The 22,493-nt window shown below is 40.3% G+C and overlaps 1 protein-coding gene across 3 annotated transcripts in view; it reads left to right on the forward strand.

Annotated features, from left to right (window-relative positions):
- SCARB1 (scavenger receptor class B member 1) overlaps positions 1-22,493 on the forward strand; it is a 1,184,693-nt gene that overhangs the window by 1,069,531 nt on the left and 92,669 nt on the right. For all 3 annotated transcript variants that reach the window (XM_044068528.1, XM_044068527.1, XM_044068529.1), the window contains exon 9: positions 9,575-9,648. In XM_044068528.1, coding sequence (XP_043924463.1) covers positions 9,575-9,648 — 74 coding nt within the window. The remainder of the gene's footprint in view (positions 1-9,574; positions 9,649-22,493) is intronic.

The following is a 22,493-nucleotide window of genomic DNA, read 5'->3' on the forward strand; positions in this document are numbered from 1 at the left end:
AGTCACTCCAACACCTCAAATCCTCCTTCTCAGTCTCTTCTTTAAACAATACTACTATTATGGTTGAATTTCACACAAAACCTCGATGTTTATATTGACGACGAACTTAAATTCGACATCCACATCCATAACTCCATGAAGAAGGCACACCAGAAACTAGGATTACTATACAGAAATAAAAAAATTCTTAACACAAGAAACTAAATTGTGCCTAGCACAAGTATACCTGTTGCCTACCCTACTATACACTACCTGAATTTTTACTAACCTTCAAAAAAATCTGTCAACCAATCTCGAGCTTACCTGCAACAAAATTGCTAGATTTGCCGCAAACCTTCCCTGTCGCTCACATCACTGCCTCTCCTTACAAAAACTCCACTGGTTAGAATGCCACAATCAACTGGTTCTACCAGAGCTTCTTTTGACACACAGCAACCATCATCTCTCCTTATGTCCCATACCAGGAACTTTGTATCTCTGACCAACACCACCTTCAAATCACCAAACCCAATAAAGCTATAGGAAAAATGCTATATAGCCACTCAGTTGGCTCCTCTTGAAACCACCTCCCCCTCTATATCAGAACTATCCAAAACTCATCCAACTTCAAACTCGCTGTAAAGGAATATCTGCTTAACTCCTGGAACTGTCCCTGTAAAGACCCTATTTGAACCCTGGCTGCACTCCCTCCTCTTTCTCAGTATCCCTGACTGCTCTGTCTCTTCCCACCCCTTCCTCTGCTACTTTATCTCACTGATACCTAGTCCTAGCATTATTTTTAAACTCTCCCGCTTTATGGCCATGCCCATCCATTGTACTCCAATCTTCACCTTATTGTTTTATTTTTTTTTTTATATACTTCCTGTGCCTATAGGGTCCGCGGTGGTGGTGCTCCGGTAGTGTTGTCGCCTCACAGTAAGACGCTGTCCGGTTCGATTCTCAGAGTGTCATCTGCATGGAGACATGCGTGAATGGATGCACCTTTGTTGAAGGTTATGCGTCAGGGCTGGTAACTCGGCACGTAAAAATCAACTACCAACCATTAGCAGACCAGAGTTCCACTGTGGCAACCCGTAACCGGGAAAAGCCGAATGACACAAACAAACTTCCTGTGCCTATAGGGTACACATTTGATTAATCTGTATAGTTGAATGTTTTCTTTTCTTTTTTTTTCTCCACATTCTGTAAAAATGTAATCTAGTCTGCTGTATGTACCTGCTCTGTAATGAATATATAAATGCTGTATAAATTGTATGTGAAAATACTTTATTCATTGTAAAAATTTCTGTTCTGTAATTGGAGCTTTTCTCCTCGGGTTTCTGCTGAAAAAGGGCACCTGCCCGCCAGTTCAACATGGTTAACAAATGGCAAATAAAATAAAAAATAAATAACTACTGTAATCAGCATATGCACATGCTACACTGTCAGCAGATGCTAGCTTAGACATTATGTCCAGCCTTACTGCCAGGTTTTCTCTTGCACCTCTGCAGGTCTTTCTGTCATGGGTGGTTGATTTTCCCTTCTTGCTTTGCTTAAGTTTGTCACTTGTTTGAACTTTGTGGAAACTATTTCTGCAGATGATTACCGCTGCAGAAGCCATGCTCAGATTACTTACCATGCAATGCCCATTTTCCTGTTTTTACATCGTGGATGGATTGTGATTACCTTTCTTGATTCAGTGCCACTCTCTTACCTTCTTCAACAGTAATGCCCCACCTTTGCAGGTCTTCTCTCACCAAGTCCACAGATTTATTGGCAGGTCATCCTCATTTTCTCCTGCCTTTGTCCCATCTCTCTCTCTGTCTCTCTCTCTCAAATCTGCTTTATCAAATCACCTTTTGACTTCCTGGATATGTGACCAAAGCACTGTAATCTGTTCTCCTCCTTAATCTTCTTTGCAGTTGGGGCTACTTTGGCTTCCGGTATGATGCCCTCATTTTTTTGTTCCACACTGGGTATAATACTGATTATCTCAGGCACCCCATCCCCATCAGCTGAAGTGTCTTCAGCTGCTCTGCTTTCGCTATTCAGGTTTCTGTGTCATAGAGATGCACCAGTCACACTTCTGTTTTATACATCCATCTCTTCTGCTCCTTTGGCATTCTTCTGTCATACAATACCCTTGATAGCTTGTGCCATTTGGCTGTAGCACCTCTGATTCTAGCTTTGATCTTCTCGATCAGATTTCCCTTCTTCTCATCTGCACCTCTGAGATACTTGAAGGTTCTAAACTACTCCACTGTTTTACCTACTGTCTCTGTTTTCATCTTAGTCTGATTTCCAACATGTGCTGCTATGACCATTGTCTTGTCTGTACTCAATTTCATCTCATAAATGATTTCAGTTCATAGGTAGGTACTAGGCTATCAGCCCAAGGGCCTAAGTAAGCCTAGCCAACAAGGTTCCCTGGCTTACGCCACCCAAGAAAGTTATCCTGTGCCCCTGTCGAGCAGTGCCACAGAAGTGATCCCCGGGGTATATTTCCTATTTCCCATCCACTCATCAAGATTTTTCTTGAAGAGTGCTAATGAGGAACTTTGTTTGACATAGATGGGTAGTTTGTTCCAGAGTATGGGAAGTCTCTGGGACAGAAATCTATCCCTCCAGCATGTCCTGTTTATTGTGGTGACAAGGTTTAGGTCCCTAGAGAGTGTACCTCGGAGGGGATTGGGATTTCTTTAGGTGTAGCATGTCCAGCACCTCTGGATTTGACATAGCTTTATATGTTAGGCAGAGATCACCTCGGAGTAGGCGATATGTTGCGAAGTAAGGCTGGAGTTTTTTGAGGCGGTCAGTGTAGGGCATCTGTTTGAGGCCAGTAATCCTCTTTCTGAGGTACTTCTGTGGCGTTTTCAGCTGCTGCATATGTCTTGTGAGGTACATTTCAAAAGGGGCGTTGTACTCTATAATGGGTCTAATGAGTGTCAAGTAGAGGGGAGAAATGACTTCTTTTTTCCTGGATGAGAAAACCCTTTTGTGATGAGGTGTGCCACACAGAAAGATTTCCTAACTAATGTGGTGATGTGATTATCAAAGCAGAGACTATTGTCCACCTGAGCCCAAAGTCTCTTATCACATATTTGGCATTAAGTAGACTGCCGCCTATGTGGTAGTTTATGGGTACAGAGTTTTTACCAAAGGGGATGACAATGCACTTTTTGGCATTGAGCTTGAGGCCATGGCACTGACACCAGGCATCTGCCTCCGTGAGGCCCTTCTGTAGGATGTCCACATCATTTGGGGGCTCGATTATGGCTCCTAGTTTGCAGTCATCTGTGAACTTCGTTGGCCAAAGGCCTGCTTTGTTAGCCTCTACTTCAGAGAAGTAGTTACCAAACAGGAGACATCCCAGAACTGAATCCTGTGGTACTCCACTTGTCACTGGTTTGAAGTCAGATTTGGAGTCTGCAACTTTTACAGTGTGGGTTCTGTCAGTGAGCTAGTTGGCAACCCATCTTGTGATGTAAGGATTTATACCTAGTTTAGTGAGTTTATCTATGGTGTTGAAAGCCTTGGCGAGGTCAAGATAGGCTGTGTGAACCACCTTACCCTTGTCTACAGCTTTGGTGACTGCCTCAAAGAAGTCGATCAGGTTCAGGAGGCATGGTCTGCCTTTCACAAACCCAAACTTGGTGGGGTCCAGAGTTTGAAGGTTACTAATGTCTTTGAGTTCCATGATGATACTTTCCATGGCCTTAGAGATCAGGCTAATAGGGCGATAGTTCCTGGGATCAGTGGTGGCTCTCCCTTTGTGGAGTGGGATAACTGTTGCTGTGCACTATTCAGTGGGCACAAAGCCTGACTTGAGGCTATGATTGAACATGGTGGTTAGGTGGAGAGTCAGTTCATTCTGAAGTTTGTGTAAAAACGCAGGCTGGGATGTTGTCCAATCTCATGGATGCTGTGTTTTTGGCTTTAGAGAGTGCAGCTTTTACCTGTGTAGTTGTGATTACAGGGACTCTGCATTCTTCCTGTATAGATATGGGCCCCTTTAGGGGGTGAGAGGGCGGTAAAGTTATCACTGAACCTATCTGCCAGGCTTTTGTCAATATCAGTTGGTTCTGTAATTTTCATGCCGTTGTGCTGTAACTCTGAGCAGATCTGGGTGTTGCCATTGAGATTATTGATATAGCTATAGAGTGCTTTGTAGTTGTCCCTAGAACCAGTGGTGATTTTGTTTTTGTAGCTGGCTTTGGAGGATCTTATAAGGGATCTCACCTTCTTACTGAGGCTGACCAGGGAGCTCTTCCACTTATGGGATGTTACTGTCTTTTGCAACAGTTTCTTCCTTCTGTTGTAGAGATTGTTTATGGCAGGGGACCACAAGATTGGCTTCCTTTTTTTGGAGGATATAATCTTGGTTCTGTTTGGGATAGCATGATCCATGCAGTCGTGTAAGTGCTTATAGAGTGCATTTGTGTAGGATTTAGCAGTCATAACTGTATTGTCCATTTGCATGGGTGTCATGAAGTTCGTCACTTCTGTCTTAAGCATGAAGTTAGCTTTGGAGAAATATTTTACTATGGTTTCCTTAATGGGGGGGTGGGGGCAGGATGTCGATATCTAGGGTGATTAGCTTATGGTATGATCTGACCAATGAGGAGTTGCCTTCAGGTGTGGAACACCAATCACTCATGTTGGTAATGACTAGGTCTAGGATATTGTTGCCCTGGTGGGGAGTGTGGATAAGTTGATCCAGGGCATTGGAATTTATGAATTCCAGGAAGCATTGAGGGTAGTTGAAATCGCCCATTATTAGGGTGTTTGGTTGAACCCTAATATTTTCCAGTATATCAAGAAAAGGGAAGTGGGAATCCTGGAGCATGGTGGGGAATCTGTAGCAAGCTACAATTTGGATTGCAGTTTTGCCCATAGTTAGTTGCACTTGGATAACCTTGGATGCATTATGCTGAGCAACTAGCCTGGAGGTGTGGATATCCTTAATGAATATGGACACACCTTTGGTGTTCCGGTCCAGGTTAGATGGCCAAAAAGTGTGGTATGAGTTATTTCCTGGTAATGCAGGGCTGCTCTCTGGAGCCTTGAACAAGGTCTCAGTCACTGCACAAATATTGATGTTCTCCATTTTAAGGAGTGCCTTGAGGGAGTGCATTTTGAGATTTAGACTTCTAGCATTGAGTAGCATTACCCCCAGTTTTTGCTTGCCTGTTCCTTTTACGGTGGTGAATTTGTCATTAGAACCTTGCGTAAAAAAAGGCACTATAGGGGCGGCAAGAGCCTTAGCCAGTATCCGGAATCCCAGAGGTGACAGGTGCAGGCCATCTCTGGCAAAGCATCATGGTCTGTCGACCATGTCGTCCCAGGCAGACAGATACTGGATCCCCTTAGAATGACACCAGAAGCTTAGCCATTTGTTGAAGCCAATCATTTTGTCCTTGTACTGTGTTATCATTCTCAGCTAGGGTGATACCTGCCTGGGCTACAAGATCAGAGATCTGTCCCATGTCTCTTTTCATCTATTCCAGGGAGGTACATCTCAGGTCATTCATACCAACATGGACAAAGACAGAGTCATATTTGTACTTGTTGTGGAGTAACCTGAGTGCGTGGGATATGTGGCGGATCCTGGCACCCAACAGGCAGCTGACAGTAACCTTCTCCTTGTTTAGTCTGGTGAGTGGGACATCAGTGTGCCTGACTATAGAGTCACCTATGACTAGTGTGTTGGGTACTTTGCTTTGCCTTATGGGCTGTGGTTGAGTGGCACACTGAGTTTGTGGCCCATGTGCAATTTGGGTTGTGCTGGGGGGGTGGAAGTTGCTTGCGTTTCTGCTTTGGATGTCTCTGTTGCTTGAGCAGATTATTATTGAGAGCCTCCGCGAATGTTTTTGTATTTCTATGTGTGGATTTTGGTGGTGTAGGTTGAGTGGGACTATGTGATGAGTGTGGTGTGGTGCCAGTGTTTACCTTCTCCTCTTGACTGTCAAGTTCAGTCTTGGTTGAAGAGAGCTTTACCTCCAGTTTGGCTAGATAAGTGCATCTCTCACAGGTTGTAGTGTTGGGTGGTAGGAGGAGAGGGTTGTCTGTATACATGAGGCAATTGCTACATTGCCCCAAGATGCCCAGATTCATCAGATAGACAGGAGAGAACACTGGGAGCTGACCCTTGGATATACCTGAATAAAAAAAATATTTTCCTCTAGACAAGTGAGGAAAGTGAGTATAAAAGCTGTTTTTCCTCTAAGCAAGTGAAGAAAGTAAGTATAAAAAAAAAAAACTGTTTTCCTCTAGGCAATGAGGAAGGTTGAGTACTGCAGTAATTTGTAGCTTATTTAGTGCTTAAAACAAGTTCTGAACAAGTGCTGAGCACGAATAAGTAAATTCAAGTGCTAAAACTAAGAATCTGTATCTGAACTAGACTAGTTACAGGAAAGAAACAAGTGCAAATGCGGGCTTTTAAATCAGAATGTTAAGAGAGATGGAAAAATTGCGCAAACTGCCAATAACTACAATTTCTGGGCCAGAAACCACTCCTTGTGTTGTAGATAGGTTACCTAGTGCTTACCACTCCCACTGATAAGCTAGCAGGCTTCCCTCCAACACAGACAGGCTTGGGGGGCTCAGAAGTTTTCAAACAGTCCTGGATGCAGCAAATCTGTAACTGGACTAGACTGGTTACAGGAAAGGCAGGAAGCAAGCATAATTTGTTTTTGTTACAGTTAAGCAGAACAGAGGGAGATTCTAGCAAAGTTTTTTTTTTTTTTTATGCATTCCACTCTACACTGATTTGCTGAAGTTCCACTTCAGTGTTTGGCAGTAATTCCACGTCTTCTGTTTACAGCAGCATTGTGGATTTCCCCATACCTTTTCACCTCTTAGCCCAAGAAGTCTGGACAATATCAAAAATAACAAGGGTCAAAGTTCCAAAATCTGGGTCCGATTTTCATTATTGCTGTTATAAACTTAGGAGGCTACTAAAATAAAAGGTTTAACATTAGCGTGCATTTTCTAAAGATTGTGAAGTCTGAAACTCCAACATTTGAAATTATGTAGTGCCTTAAATCTTAATTTGTCAGTAAAACACAGATTTTATGAGGAGCAAATGAAAAATAGAAGGGAAAAATCTCGACATTCTGTGAAAATCTGGACAGTTCAGAGGTGTGTTTGCCCTTGTATGAACAGCAGTGGGCTCAGAGTTGAAGTCTGATGCACACTACCTCTGTGAGCCTGTCTTTGACTCCAAACACTGTATGTTCTTCTGTCTTTGGGTCCTTCTATATAGCCTCCACTAATTCTACGAAGGGGTCAAGGACTTTGAACCATTAGAGGATTACATACATACAGATATTTCAAGCACAGGCATTAATGCCCTTCTAGCCTGCCAATATAGCAAAACACTTGTTCCCGTAATAAGTATCCAGATTTTTCTTAAAAATATCTAAACTAGTACTTGCTTTAATGTAATGCATCAGCTACTCTGTCAGCGAACCAATTATCACACTTCTCATTCCTATAGAATATTCTACACAGGTTATCTGATGATTCTCTAGTACTTTTTGTTAACCCCAAACATTCCCAGAGGTAGTTGTCACTAAATGCCCTATACACCTGAATAAGATCTCCTCTTAGATATCTGTAAGAGACACTATACAAGTTCAGATATTTTAGGATTGTGCAAATCGGCTTCCTTGAGACGTCATATGCTTTTTCCCTGTCTAAGCATGCTCAGTTCAACTCTTCTTCATCCCCAGCTCCTTTTCTGTGATCTGTTTCACTGTAAACATCAAGTCTTTTGTACTGTATCTTGATCTGAGTCTACACATCTCTTATATTACTCTGCTTATTCATGTATTAGTCACATTTCCAGTCTTTTCATACAATATGACAGGCGTTTGATACCTCCATACTGTGCATAGTTGTGAATATCACATTTTTTTGTTATACACTGGCAGAAGAATGCTTATTCTCCAGTCATGTCTTTCTTTCATTCAAACCCACTATGAATTGCCTCAGAATCCATTTCTTCCCATTGTACCAAGTACATTGATCTTCCCTGCTGTTCCTTAATTTAATCCTAACACTTATCTTCTTAATTATGTATTCCTTAAAACAGTTTCATATAGACTAGCGCAAGATCAAACTTGTTGCCTTTTATTGAATTTAAATTAAGGTGAGAACCTTTATCTGTAATATCAGATATCACCAGAGGGTGTTACAATTAAAAATGCATACTTAACATCATGAGAACCTAAAAAGTATAAACAATTCAGAAGGGTCAAATAAATTGCAAAACATATTGAATCAATATCAACTTGTGAGCTTGAGTTAATTAAAAATGCACTGACCAGCATTGGTGGATGGTGGAGCTGGGTAATCTTCTGAGCAACTGGGGTAAGAGGTTTGGAGAGTAAGAACCAGTCAGAATATAAGTATTATGGGCCAGTGAGAGACTGGTTGGAAGAGTTCTACCAGTGGATGCCAGTAGTTGACTAAGTTAACACATGTGGGATAACCCTTTAATGCAACTTTTAAACCAGTAATATATAACAAGTTTGCTTTCACACCAGAGGCTGCTTATGCTTTTTTCAAGCATCAGGTCATGAATGTGTGATGATTTTGTATTGTTTGGAATGTTCAGAGAAAGACAATAAGCACCATCATAGACATGACAATGGTAATATTAGAGCTGTGATGGCATCTTTTGCTGCAGGGTGTACCATTTCTGTCCCTTTGCAGTACTGCTTTTCTGCTTGTAAGACTTTTTGTATAATATTTTTGGTCTTTTCCTCATAAAATTTGTGGTTTTCTGGAAAATCACTGAAGATTGAAGTTACTAAATAATTATGTACATTGAGTTTCAGACTTCATATCCTTCAGAAAATGCATGCTAACACAAAATCTGTTATTCTAGCAACTTCTAAGTTTATAAAGAGCAGCATTTAAAATCTGTCCCTATTTTGGACCTTTGTCTCACTATTATTTTAGACTTTGTACAAATTTCTTGTGCCAATAATTTGAGAGGTATGCAGGGCATCTCAGTACCTCATGGCTTGGTCTCCAGACCCCCAGTTTAATGTAGTTTCCTCCACAGTACCCAGAGTGCAGTCCTCCATAGATAAAAAATGTTGGATGAATGAAAGAATCAATGAGTGAAATGCAGGAAGAAACTGAGGAATAAAACAAACTGTGAGGAAAAAGGAAGAAAAAAGTAATCTGGATAATGTGAGTAGGCCAGGATGGGTTGAGTAGCAGGGGGCACCATGGATACTTTTCACCTATGGTGCCAGTTTACTTAAGGCTCACCCTAAACATATTTTTGAGTAGTTTAAAGGTACGTGGAAGCTTTTTAAGTTATTTTAGATAACTCCATTTTACAGTCAACAATGAGGTGGTTGCCATTAAGTCTATTCTAGCTCCAGCAGTAAATTTATCTTAAAAGCATTGTAAGGCACTGCGCAATATAACTTGACAAATACAATGCAGTCCTTGCAGATGCAAAATTAATTCATAATTTACTGGTAAAATTGTACTTCAGTTGTAAACAATTTTGATTTATATTTAGGTCCATTGTTATTCTTAATGTCTATAAATTAATATCAATTATTTCTTACAGATGACTGGCATTCCTGTCAACTGCTCAATAAAACTGCAGCTGAATTTGTTCATGAAAAAAGTAGAAGGCATATCGTAAGTAACAGTAAAGCAGTTTCATGTAATTTAAAATGCTAATGCTTTTGTAATGTTTCTTTACACTTGTCTTTTCCTGCAACTTTTCATGGTTCTCAGTCTGACAATAAGTTGCAGAAACATTGCAATGTGATTTTGAAGGTAGATTTGATATCAGACAGTATTTCTAGAGTTTCGGTATCCAAAGCTAGGATATTGCTGATGTTCTGGGTAATAAATGACAGTGGCCTTCTTTTTATTCAAAAAACACAGAAACTGAGCCCCAAAGCAAGTAATCTATTCTGCATTAGTCAAATCCAACAAAGCAGCAGGATAAACAAACAGGGTGACACACAGAACAGTTTATTAGAATCTAATAGAAAAACACATAAGCTTTCATGTCCAGTGCTTCATCAGATATTAAAAGCCATCATTTAACCCTTAGCAAACAGTGAACATTCAACTTGGAGGTCATGCATTCATGAAAATAGTAATAATGTCATGATACAAAGTAGCCAATCATGTTGTGTTGTTTGGTAAACGTTACACAGCGACAGGGAGACACGCAAGTGCAATTGAATAAAATGTAGTAGATTAATCACTTGAAATTCTGTTAGAATGTAATAAATGTATCGCTTCAGATTCTATTTTTATACATGTGTTTATTAAAATTTTAAGATGAGTTCTAAGCTAGCACATGTATTTAACCTTGAGCATTTATCAGCTCGAATTAGTGTAATCTAGTTGTTTCCATGCATTTCCAAAATAGTGTTTAAGTAACTAACTCTTGGATTTTCGTGAACCATTGCAAGTACTGTAAACTTAATTTAATGTTCAGTATTTAATTAAATTTATTTAGCTAAAGTATTTTGTGAGACCTTGCATCTTGTGTCTGAACAATGCTGTGCTGTTCTTTAAACAACTGTCTGACTTGTATACAATGCTCTAAATAAGGAGCATGTTGCCAGATATACTACTGCCTTAGTGTGACAAGTAGATAATTTAATGTTAAAGAGATTGACAGTGTGTGGATGTTTATATTCAGTAGCCCCACTTATATATCTACAAAAAGATCAATTGTAACTTGGTTGGGTTCCACTTTTTTGTGAAGAGTTGTTTTTAACTACCTGTAGTTTATTCTTACAAAAGAGCTTCATTTTCATATTCTTTGCTTTTTTGTATTTATGCAAAAACATGTTTCTCAGTAATGAATCTAGTAATATCATTATTGGTAAGAACTGAACAGTTACATATCCCAGGATGTTATTAGTTCTACCATTACGATGTATTAGTAGCTCCACCACTTTCTCTGAGAAATAAGGTTTCCCCTTGTTCAACCTAGACAGTACTGCCTCTTATTTAGTAGGTTCTAAAGTATTTAGACAGTTCTCATGATGGAAAAATTATTGTACAGTGGCAGCAGTTCCATTATTGAAGACATGTGATGCAATAAGGCAATTTACCATAAGTAATTGCTCTTGTATTATGTTGTTAAATATATATGTAGGGGATATTTGTTCTGTGAATGACACTCTTGTTATAAGCATCTGTCTTATAAATAATTTGCTGAGAGTGCTTTACTTTAAACCTTAGTCAGTACTGATGCTGATGCATTCTGATTTTCTACGGTATCATTCCAGATCAAAAAGACGTCACCCACAAACCGTGTATAGGTTCATAGGTAAGTACTAGGCTAGCTACCCTTGCAGGACATTTTAAGCCTAGCCAGTTTCCTCAAAGGTGGGAATCAAACCCTATATGTTGCGTGTGAGGTAAACACCTTAACCATTATGCCAATCTCCAACCCCCTAGGCAGTTACTAGGCAAAGGACCCCAGACTGTCTTTTTAAGCCTAGCCATGCTTCCTAAAGGTAAGCATCAAACCTTGTACTCTGTGCTTATAAGTTAAACACCTTAACTGTTATGCCATTCCAATTCTAAAATGTTAGTGAACTACAGAATATGTAAATTATAGATATTATTTTCCTCCCAAATAGACAGTGTTATATTGGCATATAGATTCACAACAGGTGTAACCATTGCTGTTCCTGCAGCCTGAGGGTATATCATATTGTTAAACATAAAAGCATTGTTGTTAATTACCAAGTCAAAAAGAATACAACTTGTCTCAATTTCAATTGCTAAATATTCACTGTATGTACATTGTTTGCAGATAAAAGAATGAATTTAGTATGTAGAATATTGTTGGTGTGAGGGGAATTCCCTCTTAGTTTTATAGAGTGTGAACTGTGGGAATACATACAAATTAATATAAATGTTGGGCATAGCAGGCAGTGGTTTGAAGATGGCAGATGGAACTTGGAGGATGTAAGTCAGTAGGAGGGGCAGGGCAGTTTTACTACAACAGTCCTTTGAATGTGTAACTGTATATGGTAGTATTCAGAACTCAGTATGTGAGGTTAGGGAATTATTTGCATAGGTATTTTATAGCCTAAAGAAGACTTTCTTATCCCAGGGGTGTATTTTCTGTTTCCCATCCAGTCGTCCAGTTTCCTCTTAAACAAGGCTAAAGAGGCACTCTACTTAACATGGAGAGGGAGTCTATTTCACAGATGGGGCAGTCTCTGGGATGCAAATCTGTCCTGCCAACAAGTTCTATTAATATCACAGACCAGGCTGAGGCCTTGCTTGTGGGTTACTTGAGTGGATTTTGATTTATGGATATGCAGCAACTCCATCAAGGCTGTGTCTGAGATGGCCTTGTATGGCAGACGCAAGTCACCTCTGAGCAGTCTGTATGAGACTGAGTAGAAGGACAGTGAGTAGAGGGACATGGCTTTTAGCCTATCTATATAGGACAGGTGTTTGAGACCCTGAACTTTCCTGGTCAGGAACCTCTGTGGTCTCTCCAGCTGCTGCATGTGCTTGTCAAGGTACATGCCAAAGGGGCATTGTACTCGATAATGCGTCTGATAAGGGAGGAGTACAGGGATGTTATGACCTCCTTGTTCCTGGATGAAATACCCTTACTTATGAGGTGGGCCATGTACAAAGCCTTCCGTACAACGGAGGCAACGTGGTGGCCAATTCATAACCCTTTTGTGTATTCAAACCCTGCACCTACTGCACATAAGGCTGTCACTCTAACCATTTGGCTACATAGATGTTATTGGATGGCAGGAGATTTGGAAGATGTCCTTAGGTTCCATGCATTGCCACACTACTTGAGTTGTTGCTTTAGTTGCTGTGTAGGCCAAGGTCAAGTATTTCCTCTGAAGTCTGTGTTGTTTAATTGGGTAGACTGAATTTTGAATGAGAAAGCAAGTGGGTTTATCGATTTTGTTAGTAGTATAAAGGTAGCCCCATTCTAAATTGATCACTTAATTAAATAGCGTGATCTCTTTGCTTGAGGAGGTGAGCAGTGTTTTATTATGCCAAGGGTACTGAAGTGTTTAAAAGATCAATTGGAGAATACAGGACAGTGATCATCAAAGGTATTTGGTAGGATCTTCAGATTCTTGCATCTGTCTGGACTGTTGGTAAAAACACCATCTACAAGAGTGTCTGAGACAGAGTTTCTTGTGGAATGGGTAAGCTTGGTAAGGGCTACACAGAAAGCAGATTGATTTGAATTAACCAGTCATGGTGTAATTCACTTAAGAAAATGACACTGCTTACTTATCCATTTGGCTGGCATATTCAGGAGTCTGTTAAAGATGCCCAGATATGAAGGGGAAGGATGTAGCACCTACAATGTTTAATTTTTATCACTAGCAGTTTGTGTCGGTTTTCATTTGAGTGTTGTTTGAATTTCTATCAGATTACTGTTTGGTTTGAAAAGGTAACATCAAGATACCATTTTAATTAGGCTCAGTATTCTATCCCCAAGTTATTGCTTAGTCAGTTGTCATGAAAAGCCAAAATGAATGGATTGATAAGTGGGGAAAGGGAGAATTATAGTTTGTCATGTTTCAGAAACTGTGTCCATAACAGGGCATTAAGGTTATTAGTACAATTACAAGTTCCTACAGCAATTGAAATAGTCCTTTTGAAGTTTTGTCAGATTGTTAATAAGTATATGTTTATGTGCTGACTATTACATTTGGGAGGAATAATACCACTCATCTGTCCAGAATTGGGGAAAATTACCACATTTTTTTCTCATATTTAGGGTCTATTCATTATAAAATTTGTGGTTTATTTGAGGATTGAAGTCACTAAATAATGGCAAATGAGTTTCAAACTTCATATTCTTCAGAAAATGCATGCTAATGCTAATAACCTATTATCAGTTTTCTGTGTCTTTAAGAGCAGTATTCAAAATTATCACTACACTGGGGTCTTTGTTCCCCAGTTGGTTTTGTCCAGAATTATTGTGATAAGAGGTTGGGAGGCATGGATGGATAACATTATGAATACTAGGTCCTCAATTATGTTCTTTTTTTTTCAGGTCCACATACAAGTGTTTAGACAAGGAGGAAAAATTTAGAAATAGATTTTAAGAAGGTGTGGGAAGGTTTGAGATGGTGCAAAATAATAATATTACGTATGATTATTACCAAATGTAGACTATATTGGTACCAAGAATGAGATATGAGCTGGGAATGAGTACATGAGTGGAAATGTTAGATGGTAGGCAGTGAGAGAAGTGTGACTGGATTGTTGAGAGTTGGATGGAAGTGGAGCCATAGTGGGTAGAAATGTGTAGGACATAGTGAGAAGGAGAGGGCTGCAGGAAAATAGACCATTGGGTGTTAGGTTTATATGCATGAAAGAGTCAGGGAATTGTTGAAGGAGAGAAGGGAGTGAAGGTTGTGTGATAGAGAAAAGGCTAAGATAACTAGGAAAAAGATCTTATGAAGAATTAATAGGGTCATAGTGAGTGAAAGAAGGCATACAGAGGAGCTAAAAGTTAGAATGTAAAGAAATTGATAGTTGGCAGACAGTAATAAAGAAAGCAGGGAAGAGAAGCACTGAAGAATAGTATAAGAACATACTTAGTGCTAAAAAAGCACTTACATGGACTATAAATATCTATCCATAAGTCAGTCTTCTGCTTCTTTACACACTTGGGTGTGTTCATCCCCCTCTTTAGGGAGAGCCACCCCTGACAACCCGGTATGAATCTGAGGCTACTCATCCATTCATCAAGATTTTTCTTGAAAACAGCCAATGTAGTGCTTTGCTTTTCCTAAATTTATAGTTTATTCCACAGTCTAAGAATGCATTCAGTAACTGTGGTGGTCCCCACTCTGGGCCATTAATCAAGGAGCCTGAATCCTCATCACTGACACTGGAGAGGGACGGTCACTTGGAATACAATTGGATACACTCAGTATTTCCAAATGCAGACCAACAACAAATTACCTTAAGAGCACACAGGGTGCACACTCAGCCTGGGGTCTGAGTGTCTCTAGCTATCTCCATCCATGTCCCCAGTAAAGTTCCCCTCTGGCAATGTGAAACCAGTGCTTTGTGTCCCTGCCCAAAGTAGCTGGCATACACACTCTTTGAGATTTAGTTTTCATACACACACACACACACACACACACACACACACACACACACACACACACACACACACCTGGAAAGGCTAGCAGAGACTACCCGTTCTACCAACTTTGCCCAGACTATAAAGTAGTTTCACTGCCACCAGTCAGTTACTATAAGGCTCTTAAAAGGGTACCCAATTATACTGAGTGAAGTTAATATTAATACAAATGGTAATGTTCACCAAACAGCCAGGCTATCAGGAGTGGCCAGAGTTAACACCAAATAAATATATGCAGATACTCTCAGAGCTTAAATATTTTCTATAAAGGACAAGCCACAATGAAAACTTTAAACATATTTAATAATAAAAGAACATGAAAATGCTAAATATATATTTACACTAAACGCCAGAGTTTCAGTCACAGAGAATATTAAAAAGAACACCGATGGAAAGTTTCACTTAGTTATAGAAAAACAGTATTTAGCTAGTCTCACTGTCTATTCCTAAATGATCTAGAGAATTACTGTTCTTCCTTACTGAATAGAGCAAGGTAAGATGACATGGGTGAGTGGTCCTTGTTGCCACATCCAAGATGTAATAAAGAATGCTGCTGAAGCTTCAGTTTCCTGTAATATCAAATCATTATTTCTGTACAGAATGACATCACATACATCTGGTCATCTGACTGTTTCCCTGCATTATCCCCATCACTAGAAGTTACCAGGGTTTAGCACCTATGTGCTACAATACATACAGATAGCACTTTGCCCAGATGTGGTGTTGCTGCTAGAAGTCCTAAAACCATTTCACTCTTCTTACAGGAGCTGCAACCCATTTTCTAGCACAGACATTGCATTTCTGGCTCCCTTCAAAACTGTGGGATAACATCTTTATTGCGTAACCCATAAAGTATTTTAATTTCAAGAATATTTTGCAAAGTCAGGTGGATTAAGCTTAACCTCTTCACTTCTAGTATATGCTGTTAAAGTGCATACATTTAAACATTTAGAATAATGCATGTACATCTCTTTTCCTTCCAGCAGGGCACACTGTGTTCGTACATTTTAACACAAGCAAACCTCACAAATACATTTTCTGTACAAGTATCTGTACAAATCGGTTTGATATGCAAATGGCATATAATTATTTACAGAATTCCAGCTGGGTGTGCTGGCATATGTTACAAATCCACTGCCCTATTTCTCCTGGCATGGCTGGCAGTACCTCCTATTATCACACCTCTCCCACCTTTGATTAAGCTAGTTTTTCAAGTGCCCCCTGATAAACATTGCTTGAGCAGAATGAGCCTATCTGGGAATACATTATTCCATATCCCTGTCTTGAGATCTCATCTGCCTTGGCATTGCTGACCCTACTACATGCTGCACTGTCATATCATATGCCCGCAACCCTAGGCTCGACCATAATAACTTGGCATTTTGCTGGCTGACTCACTGTAGCCATAGATCTCCCTCAAACTCCTCCTGCCTCCTACTGCAAATACTTAGCACCAGGGCCTCCCTATTATGGTAAGGTTTCATCATGTTAACATGGTACAGTTTGTGCCCTTGCCTCCTGCCAGATAGTTCTACCATGTAGTTAATATCAATGACCTTCTTTTCCACTTTGAAGTGTTCTTCCCAAGCTGTCTGCAGCTTATTGTGTCTGATAGATATGAGAGCCATAACCTGCTGCCCCAGAACATACTCTCTAGTTTAAGCATTCCTGCCATACCAGACCTTTTTCTGCTGTTGGGCTCCTGCCAGGTTCTCCTGGGTCAAGCCTATGAGCTCCCTGAGCCTTGTCCTGAGGTTTAGGACATATGCCACAACAAACTCCTTATGAGATTCACACTCACCCACCCATTCATCACAAATCAAATCTAAAAGTCCCCTCACCCTGTGCCCGTACAGCAACTCAAAGGGTGAAAAACCTGTGGATTGCTGGCATACCTCTCTGTAAGCAAACAGCAAATGGGGCATATATTTGTCCCACTCTCTCTTAACCTGGTCTGCATATGCCCATAGCATGGTCTTTAATGTAGAATTTAACCTCTCCACAAGACCATTAGTCTGGGGATGGTAGGGGGTGGTCTTTAAGTGCTTCACCCCACAGTGCTTCCACAGACAAGCCAGCAGGTTTGATGTGAAATTGGTACCTCTGTCAGTCAGTCTTTCTCTCAGGAAACCTACCCTGCTGAAAATCTCTAACAAAGCTCCACATTTTCTGCTTCAATGGAGGACAATGCCACTGCCTCAGGGTATCTAGTAGCATAATCTACCACCACTAGGATATACTTATTCCCTGTGGAGCTTGGGATATTCAGAGGCCCCACAATATCCATAGCTAACATCTGAAATGGCTTCTCAATCACAGGCAAAGGCATCAAAGGAGCTTTGACCTTGTTTCCTGCCTTGCCTACTTTTGGCACTGCTCACAAGTCCTGCAGTACCCTGTTATATCCCTTCCAATCCCAGGCCAATAAAAGTTCTGCATGATACATCTCTTGATACACTTTATGCCCATATGATGAGCAAAAGGAATGTCATGGGTTAAAGCTAAAAGTGCCAGACGGTAGGCTCTAGGCACTACCGACTGCTGTATTACCTCACCCTCTAACCCTCCCTCAGGGGTCCACTCTCTGTACAGTAACCCTTTGTTCCAATATACAGACTTCCCTTTTCTTTGAGAATTAGTCATCTCCCTAAGTGCCTCCCTCAAGCCTCTTAGTGTAGGGTCTGAGAACTGAGCCTGTCTCAGCTGTAATTTTGTGACTCTTCCCAGCTCCCCTTCCATAGGAAGTCTGGTATCTTCTGACAGCGGTGCCTCACTCTCAGCCTGGGTACTACCACTCACCTCTGCTCTTGCAGTCACTCTGTCCAAGGGGACATGAATACCTACCAGCGGCTGTGGCTCACCTTCAGACTTACCTGCTACAGGGTAGCTCCCTCCATGAAAAAGCCACACCACCAGCCCTAACTTCAGGTGTGGTGTCTGTCTAGGTCTCCACCAGGCTACCAGATCCAAATGCTTGTCTCCAAGCCTGAGTGCATATAATTGCATGCACACCAGGTACTGTATTATCATAATCATTCCCTATCAGGATGTCTGCATGGATCTGTTCTTATACACTTACTTGCTTGCTTCCTTTTCCACCCGCCCGCTCAAGGTGAACATAGGCCAAAGACATTTGGAATGGGGTCCCTCCTAAATCCCTGACTGGAGTGGACTGCCCCAGCAAGTACTGCTCCTCTTTAACTACTGCAGACTTCACAGTGGTTATGTCAGAGGCTGTCTCTCTGTCTTAGCAGTGGCCTGTTTTTCATCCACTAAAATAGGATATAAGCTGTGATGATAGTTTGGTGCCCTGTTGTCTCCAGAAAACTTACCACTGGCATATTGTTATTCCCACTTGCTGGTTCCGCCACCTTTTGCTCCCAACCTTGCCTGCGTGGGTATCTATATGTTACATGACCCCACTGTTTATATTTAAAATGTTTAACCCCTGATCCTGGCTGTGTACCTGAACTAGTGGCTTCCCCTATTACTGTCAGATGCTGTTAGGGCAGTTTATGCTGCCCACCATGGGTTCCTTTATATCCATGTACAGCACTGAGTATCCCTTTCCTGTGCAGTGATGCCCTGCATGATAAGTAGAGATTCCCCTTTTCCCTCAGCTTATCTGTAGAGTTTCACTCTGTCTCCCAACCAGATTCTCATGGCTTCAGGCAAAGTGCTAAGGGCTTGTTCCCTTACTAAAAGGTCTGCCATCCCTTCACAAATAGTGACCTGACAGCCACTCACCTACCCATGAAAATAAGTGCTTAACTTAGCACTATAATTGTACATACTTTCATTTACCTTGCATCTATGTTCACAAAACTTTTTTATGTAAGTTTCAGGTGTTAACTTAAAGTCAAGTAAACATTTCTTGACTTATTCATAGTTTATATAATCGATATCAGCCAATTTAGAAACAGCAGTTACAGTTTTACTATGGAGTAAGTGGGTACCCAGAGCCCTTGGTCAGCATTATACTGTTTAAAAAACAAGTAATCTCCATGGTATCCCCGAAGTCTCAAAACAACCCACTAAAGTGTAGTGGGTGTAAAAACAAAACAGTGTAAGAAACTTCTCCGTGTGGAAGATTTTCAGTCCATATATTTCTAGTTAATCACTGTATATTAATCAGATTAAACAATAGTAGTAGAAGTAGCGAGCGAACGTAAACTCATCAAGTCAAAAAGTAATAATAGAAAATATATATAATTCTACAGCATTACTAAGTATTCGAAAGTAATCCAAGCAAGGCAGGCAGTCTGTTTCCAGTCAAAAATCCTTTATTAAGTACACAGACAAGCGATCCAAGTAAAACAAAAATAGCCAGGCTTTCAGGAGTGGCCAGAGTTGTCACCAAATAAATATATGCAAATACTCTCAAAACTTAAATATTTTCTAGAAAGGACCAGCACAATGAATTTAAATATGTTTAATAATAAATAATAAAAGAACATGAAAGTACTAAATATCTATTTACAGTAAACACCAGAGTTTCAGTCCCAGAGAATAGTACAAATAACACCGATGGAAAGTTTCACACAGTCATAGAAAAACAGTATTTAGCTAATCTCACTATCTATTCCTAACTGATCTACAGAATTGCTGTTGTTACTTACTGAGTAGAGCAAGGAAAGATGATGTGGGTAAGTGGTCCTTGTTGTCAGATCCAGGACGGAATACAGAATGCTGCTGAGACTTCAGTCTCCTCTAATATTAAAACATTATTTCTATACAGGATGACATCACATATATCTGGTCATCTGACTCTGTTTCCCGCTTTATCCCCCATCACTAGACTCTAGAAGGGTTTAGCACCTATGTGCTACAATATACACAAGTAGAGTTTTGCTCGATGTGATGCAGTTGCTGGAAGTCATAAAACCATTTCAGTCTTCCTATAGGAGCGGCAACCTATTCTCTAGCACAGACATTGTATCGCTGGCTCCCTTCAAAACTGTGGGATAACATATTTATTGCTTAACTCATAAGTTAATTTAATTTCAAGAATATTTTGCAAAGTCCGGTGGATTAAGCTTAACTTCTTCACTTCCAGTATATGCTGTTACAATGTATACATTTAAACAGTTACAGTTATGCATGTACATCTATTTTCCTTCCAGCAGGGCACACTGTTCATTTATTTTAAAACAAGCAAACCTCACAAATACATTTTCAGCACAAGCATCTGTAGAAATCAGTTTGATATACAAATAACATATAATTATTTACAAGATTCCAGTTAGCTGTTCTGACGGGTTCACTATATAATTTCAAAACACTAAAATCATGAATTTCAGTATTTCGAAATTATAATACCAAAAACCCAGAATCCCAAAAATAAAAAAACGCGAAATTCAAACACGCACCTACACTACAAAAACACATAACATCCCCTCACAACCACACACACTAACTTAAACTATGTATATGCAGGGGGGCAAGTCCCCCTGCACCCCCCATGTGGGGGGCTGTGCCCCCACACCCCCCTTCTTATATATTCTAACTCCGAGATCGCACAACCAGCCACACAAGTGCAAGTCACACACACACACATTTTACACTCCCTGGCACACACACTAATGCACTTACATCCCAAACAGCACACACACATACACAAACAAACACCACACCACTCACTCTCTAAAACAACAGAAGCGCTAATTCAAAGTCTCCGTACTTCAAGACTTTGAATTTCCCGTTTCTGCTGCTTCGGGATTCCGGGTTTTCGGTATTATAATTTCGAAATACTGAAATTCTTGGTTTTAGTATCTCGAAATTATAGAGTGAACCCATTCTGACATATGTCACAAATCCACTGCCCTATTTCTCCTGACATGGCTGGCAGTATCTCCTATCATCACAGTAAGGAACCTATCCTGCCAGTGGTTCTTGTTTGTTTGTTAGTGTAGGTTAAGGTCCCTTGTGGGGGAGTTTGAAAAGTCATTGGTTCTGTACAGGAAAAGAGAGAGACATAGGTCCCCTAGGAGCAGATGGTAAGCTACAAACTGCAATGAGAGACATGCTGATTTGTTGGACACAGTTACTCAAAAACTTGATTTTCTTAGTTTGAAGTCTGGTGTCTTTCAAGTTAGGGCACATGCTTTCATTTGTACATACAGAAAAGAGCACTGTATTTAGTGATTGGTCTAATAAGGGAGAAATGTAGTGGTGAAATGTAGTGGTGAAGTTACATTTTTGGATCTAGACAAAATACTTTTCTTGGTTAACCAGGCAAGATGTAAGGATTTTCAGACATATGTGGAGACATGATGCTCGATTGTGAGTGGGATGTCCACATATATAAATAGATCCAGAGCCAGATCCAGCACTAGATGACCAAATAAGTCACCTAGGGCCCCACTGGCTGGGATGGTCCTGCTGGCCAGAGGGTCTGCCATAACATTTACTTTTTAATTTAAAAATAAAAAAATACAATTCTTTTTTATAAGAGGTCTGTTTTAAGAAACTCCCTCTGCATATAAGTTTTAAATATTTTCATGCTTCTGAACGTACCTACTGTTGCTTGCATCAGTACACCCTTGCTTCTTCTTTTTCATGTCTGAGCATGGATATTCCTGCTTCTTTGTAAGGTCCTTTTCCTACATCTTCTGCTGTTAGGTATGTGTGTGTGTAAGTAAGTGTGCATGTGTGAAATGTCCTAGTTAGAGCTGGCAAGTTAGCTAATTTACAGTCAGCTTCAAGGAGTGCAACTGAGTATTTGAGATCAACGGGTTAGTTAATTTAACCAGGCTTAAACCCTGTACCCTAGTTACAAGAGACAATAGCCTGAATCCTCTACACCAAATACCAGACTATGAGTTTTGGTGCATTTTCAAGGAATTGTGAGCTTCAAGGGAAGAGAAGTTTACTGCTGTTCATGCTAAGTCTGTTTACAATGTGCAGTTGTTTTGCTTAGCAAATGGTTTTGTCACTGTGTGCTATAGAATTTGAAAGCAGTGTTAGTAGCACAACAGGTAGCGTACTTGCTTTTGATGCAGAAGGCTGTGGGTTCTACTCCCACACCATGTAGAGGGGTTGCTGATATTGTGTTCTAAAGGGGGTAGGATGTTGCAGTTCTGAGTGTCTACTCCTTTGGATGAGATGCCTTGTAACTATGAACCTGTTGTCGGTTTGCCATCCATTACTTATTGCGATATTACCAGCTTCTTTTCTTTTAATGTAACATAGGAAATTTATTCTTCAAAGGCAGCATGCACTAAATTTCTAGTTGAAACACTGAAATATAAAGCTGTTTGCTAGTAGCAACATATTTATTGGTTACAGATCTCTTTATTGTGGAATTATTCAGATGACTTTTGCTTCTGCAGAGATTGTGCATATTGACTGATAT

This window comes from Protopterus annectens, chromosome 4.part0, assembly GCF_019279795.1.
Source record: "Protopterus annectens isolate FY-2018-M chromosome 4.part0, PAN1.0, whole genome shotgun sequence".
Classification (NCBI taxonomy): Eukaryota; Metazoa; Chordata; order Ceratodontiformes; family Protopteridae; genus Protopterus; species Protopterus annectens.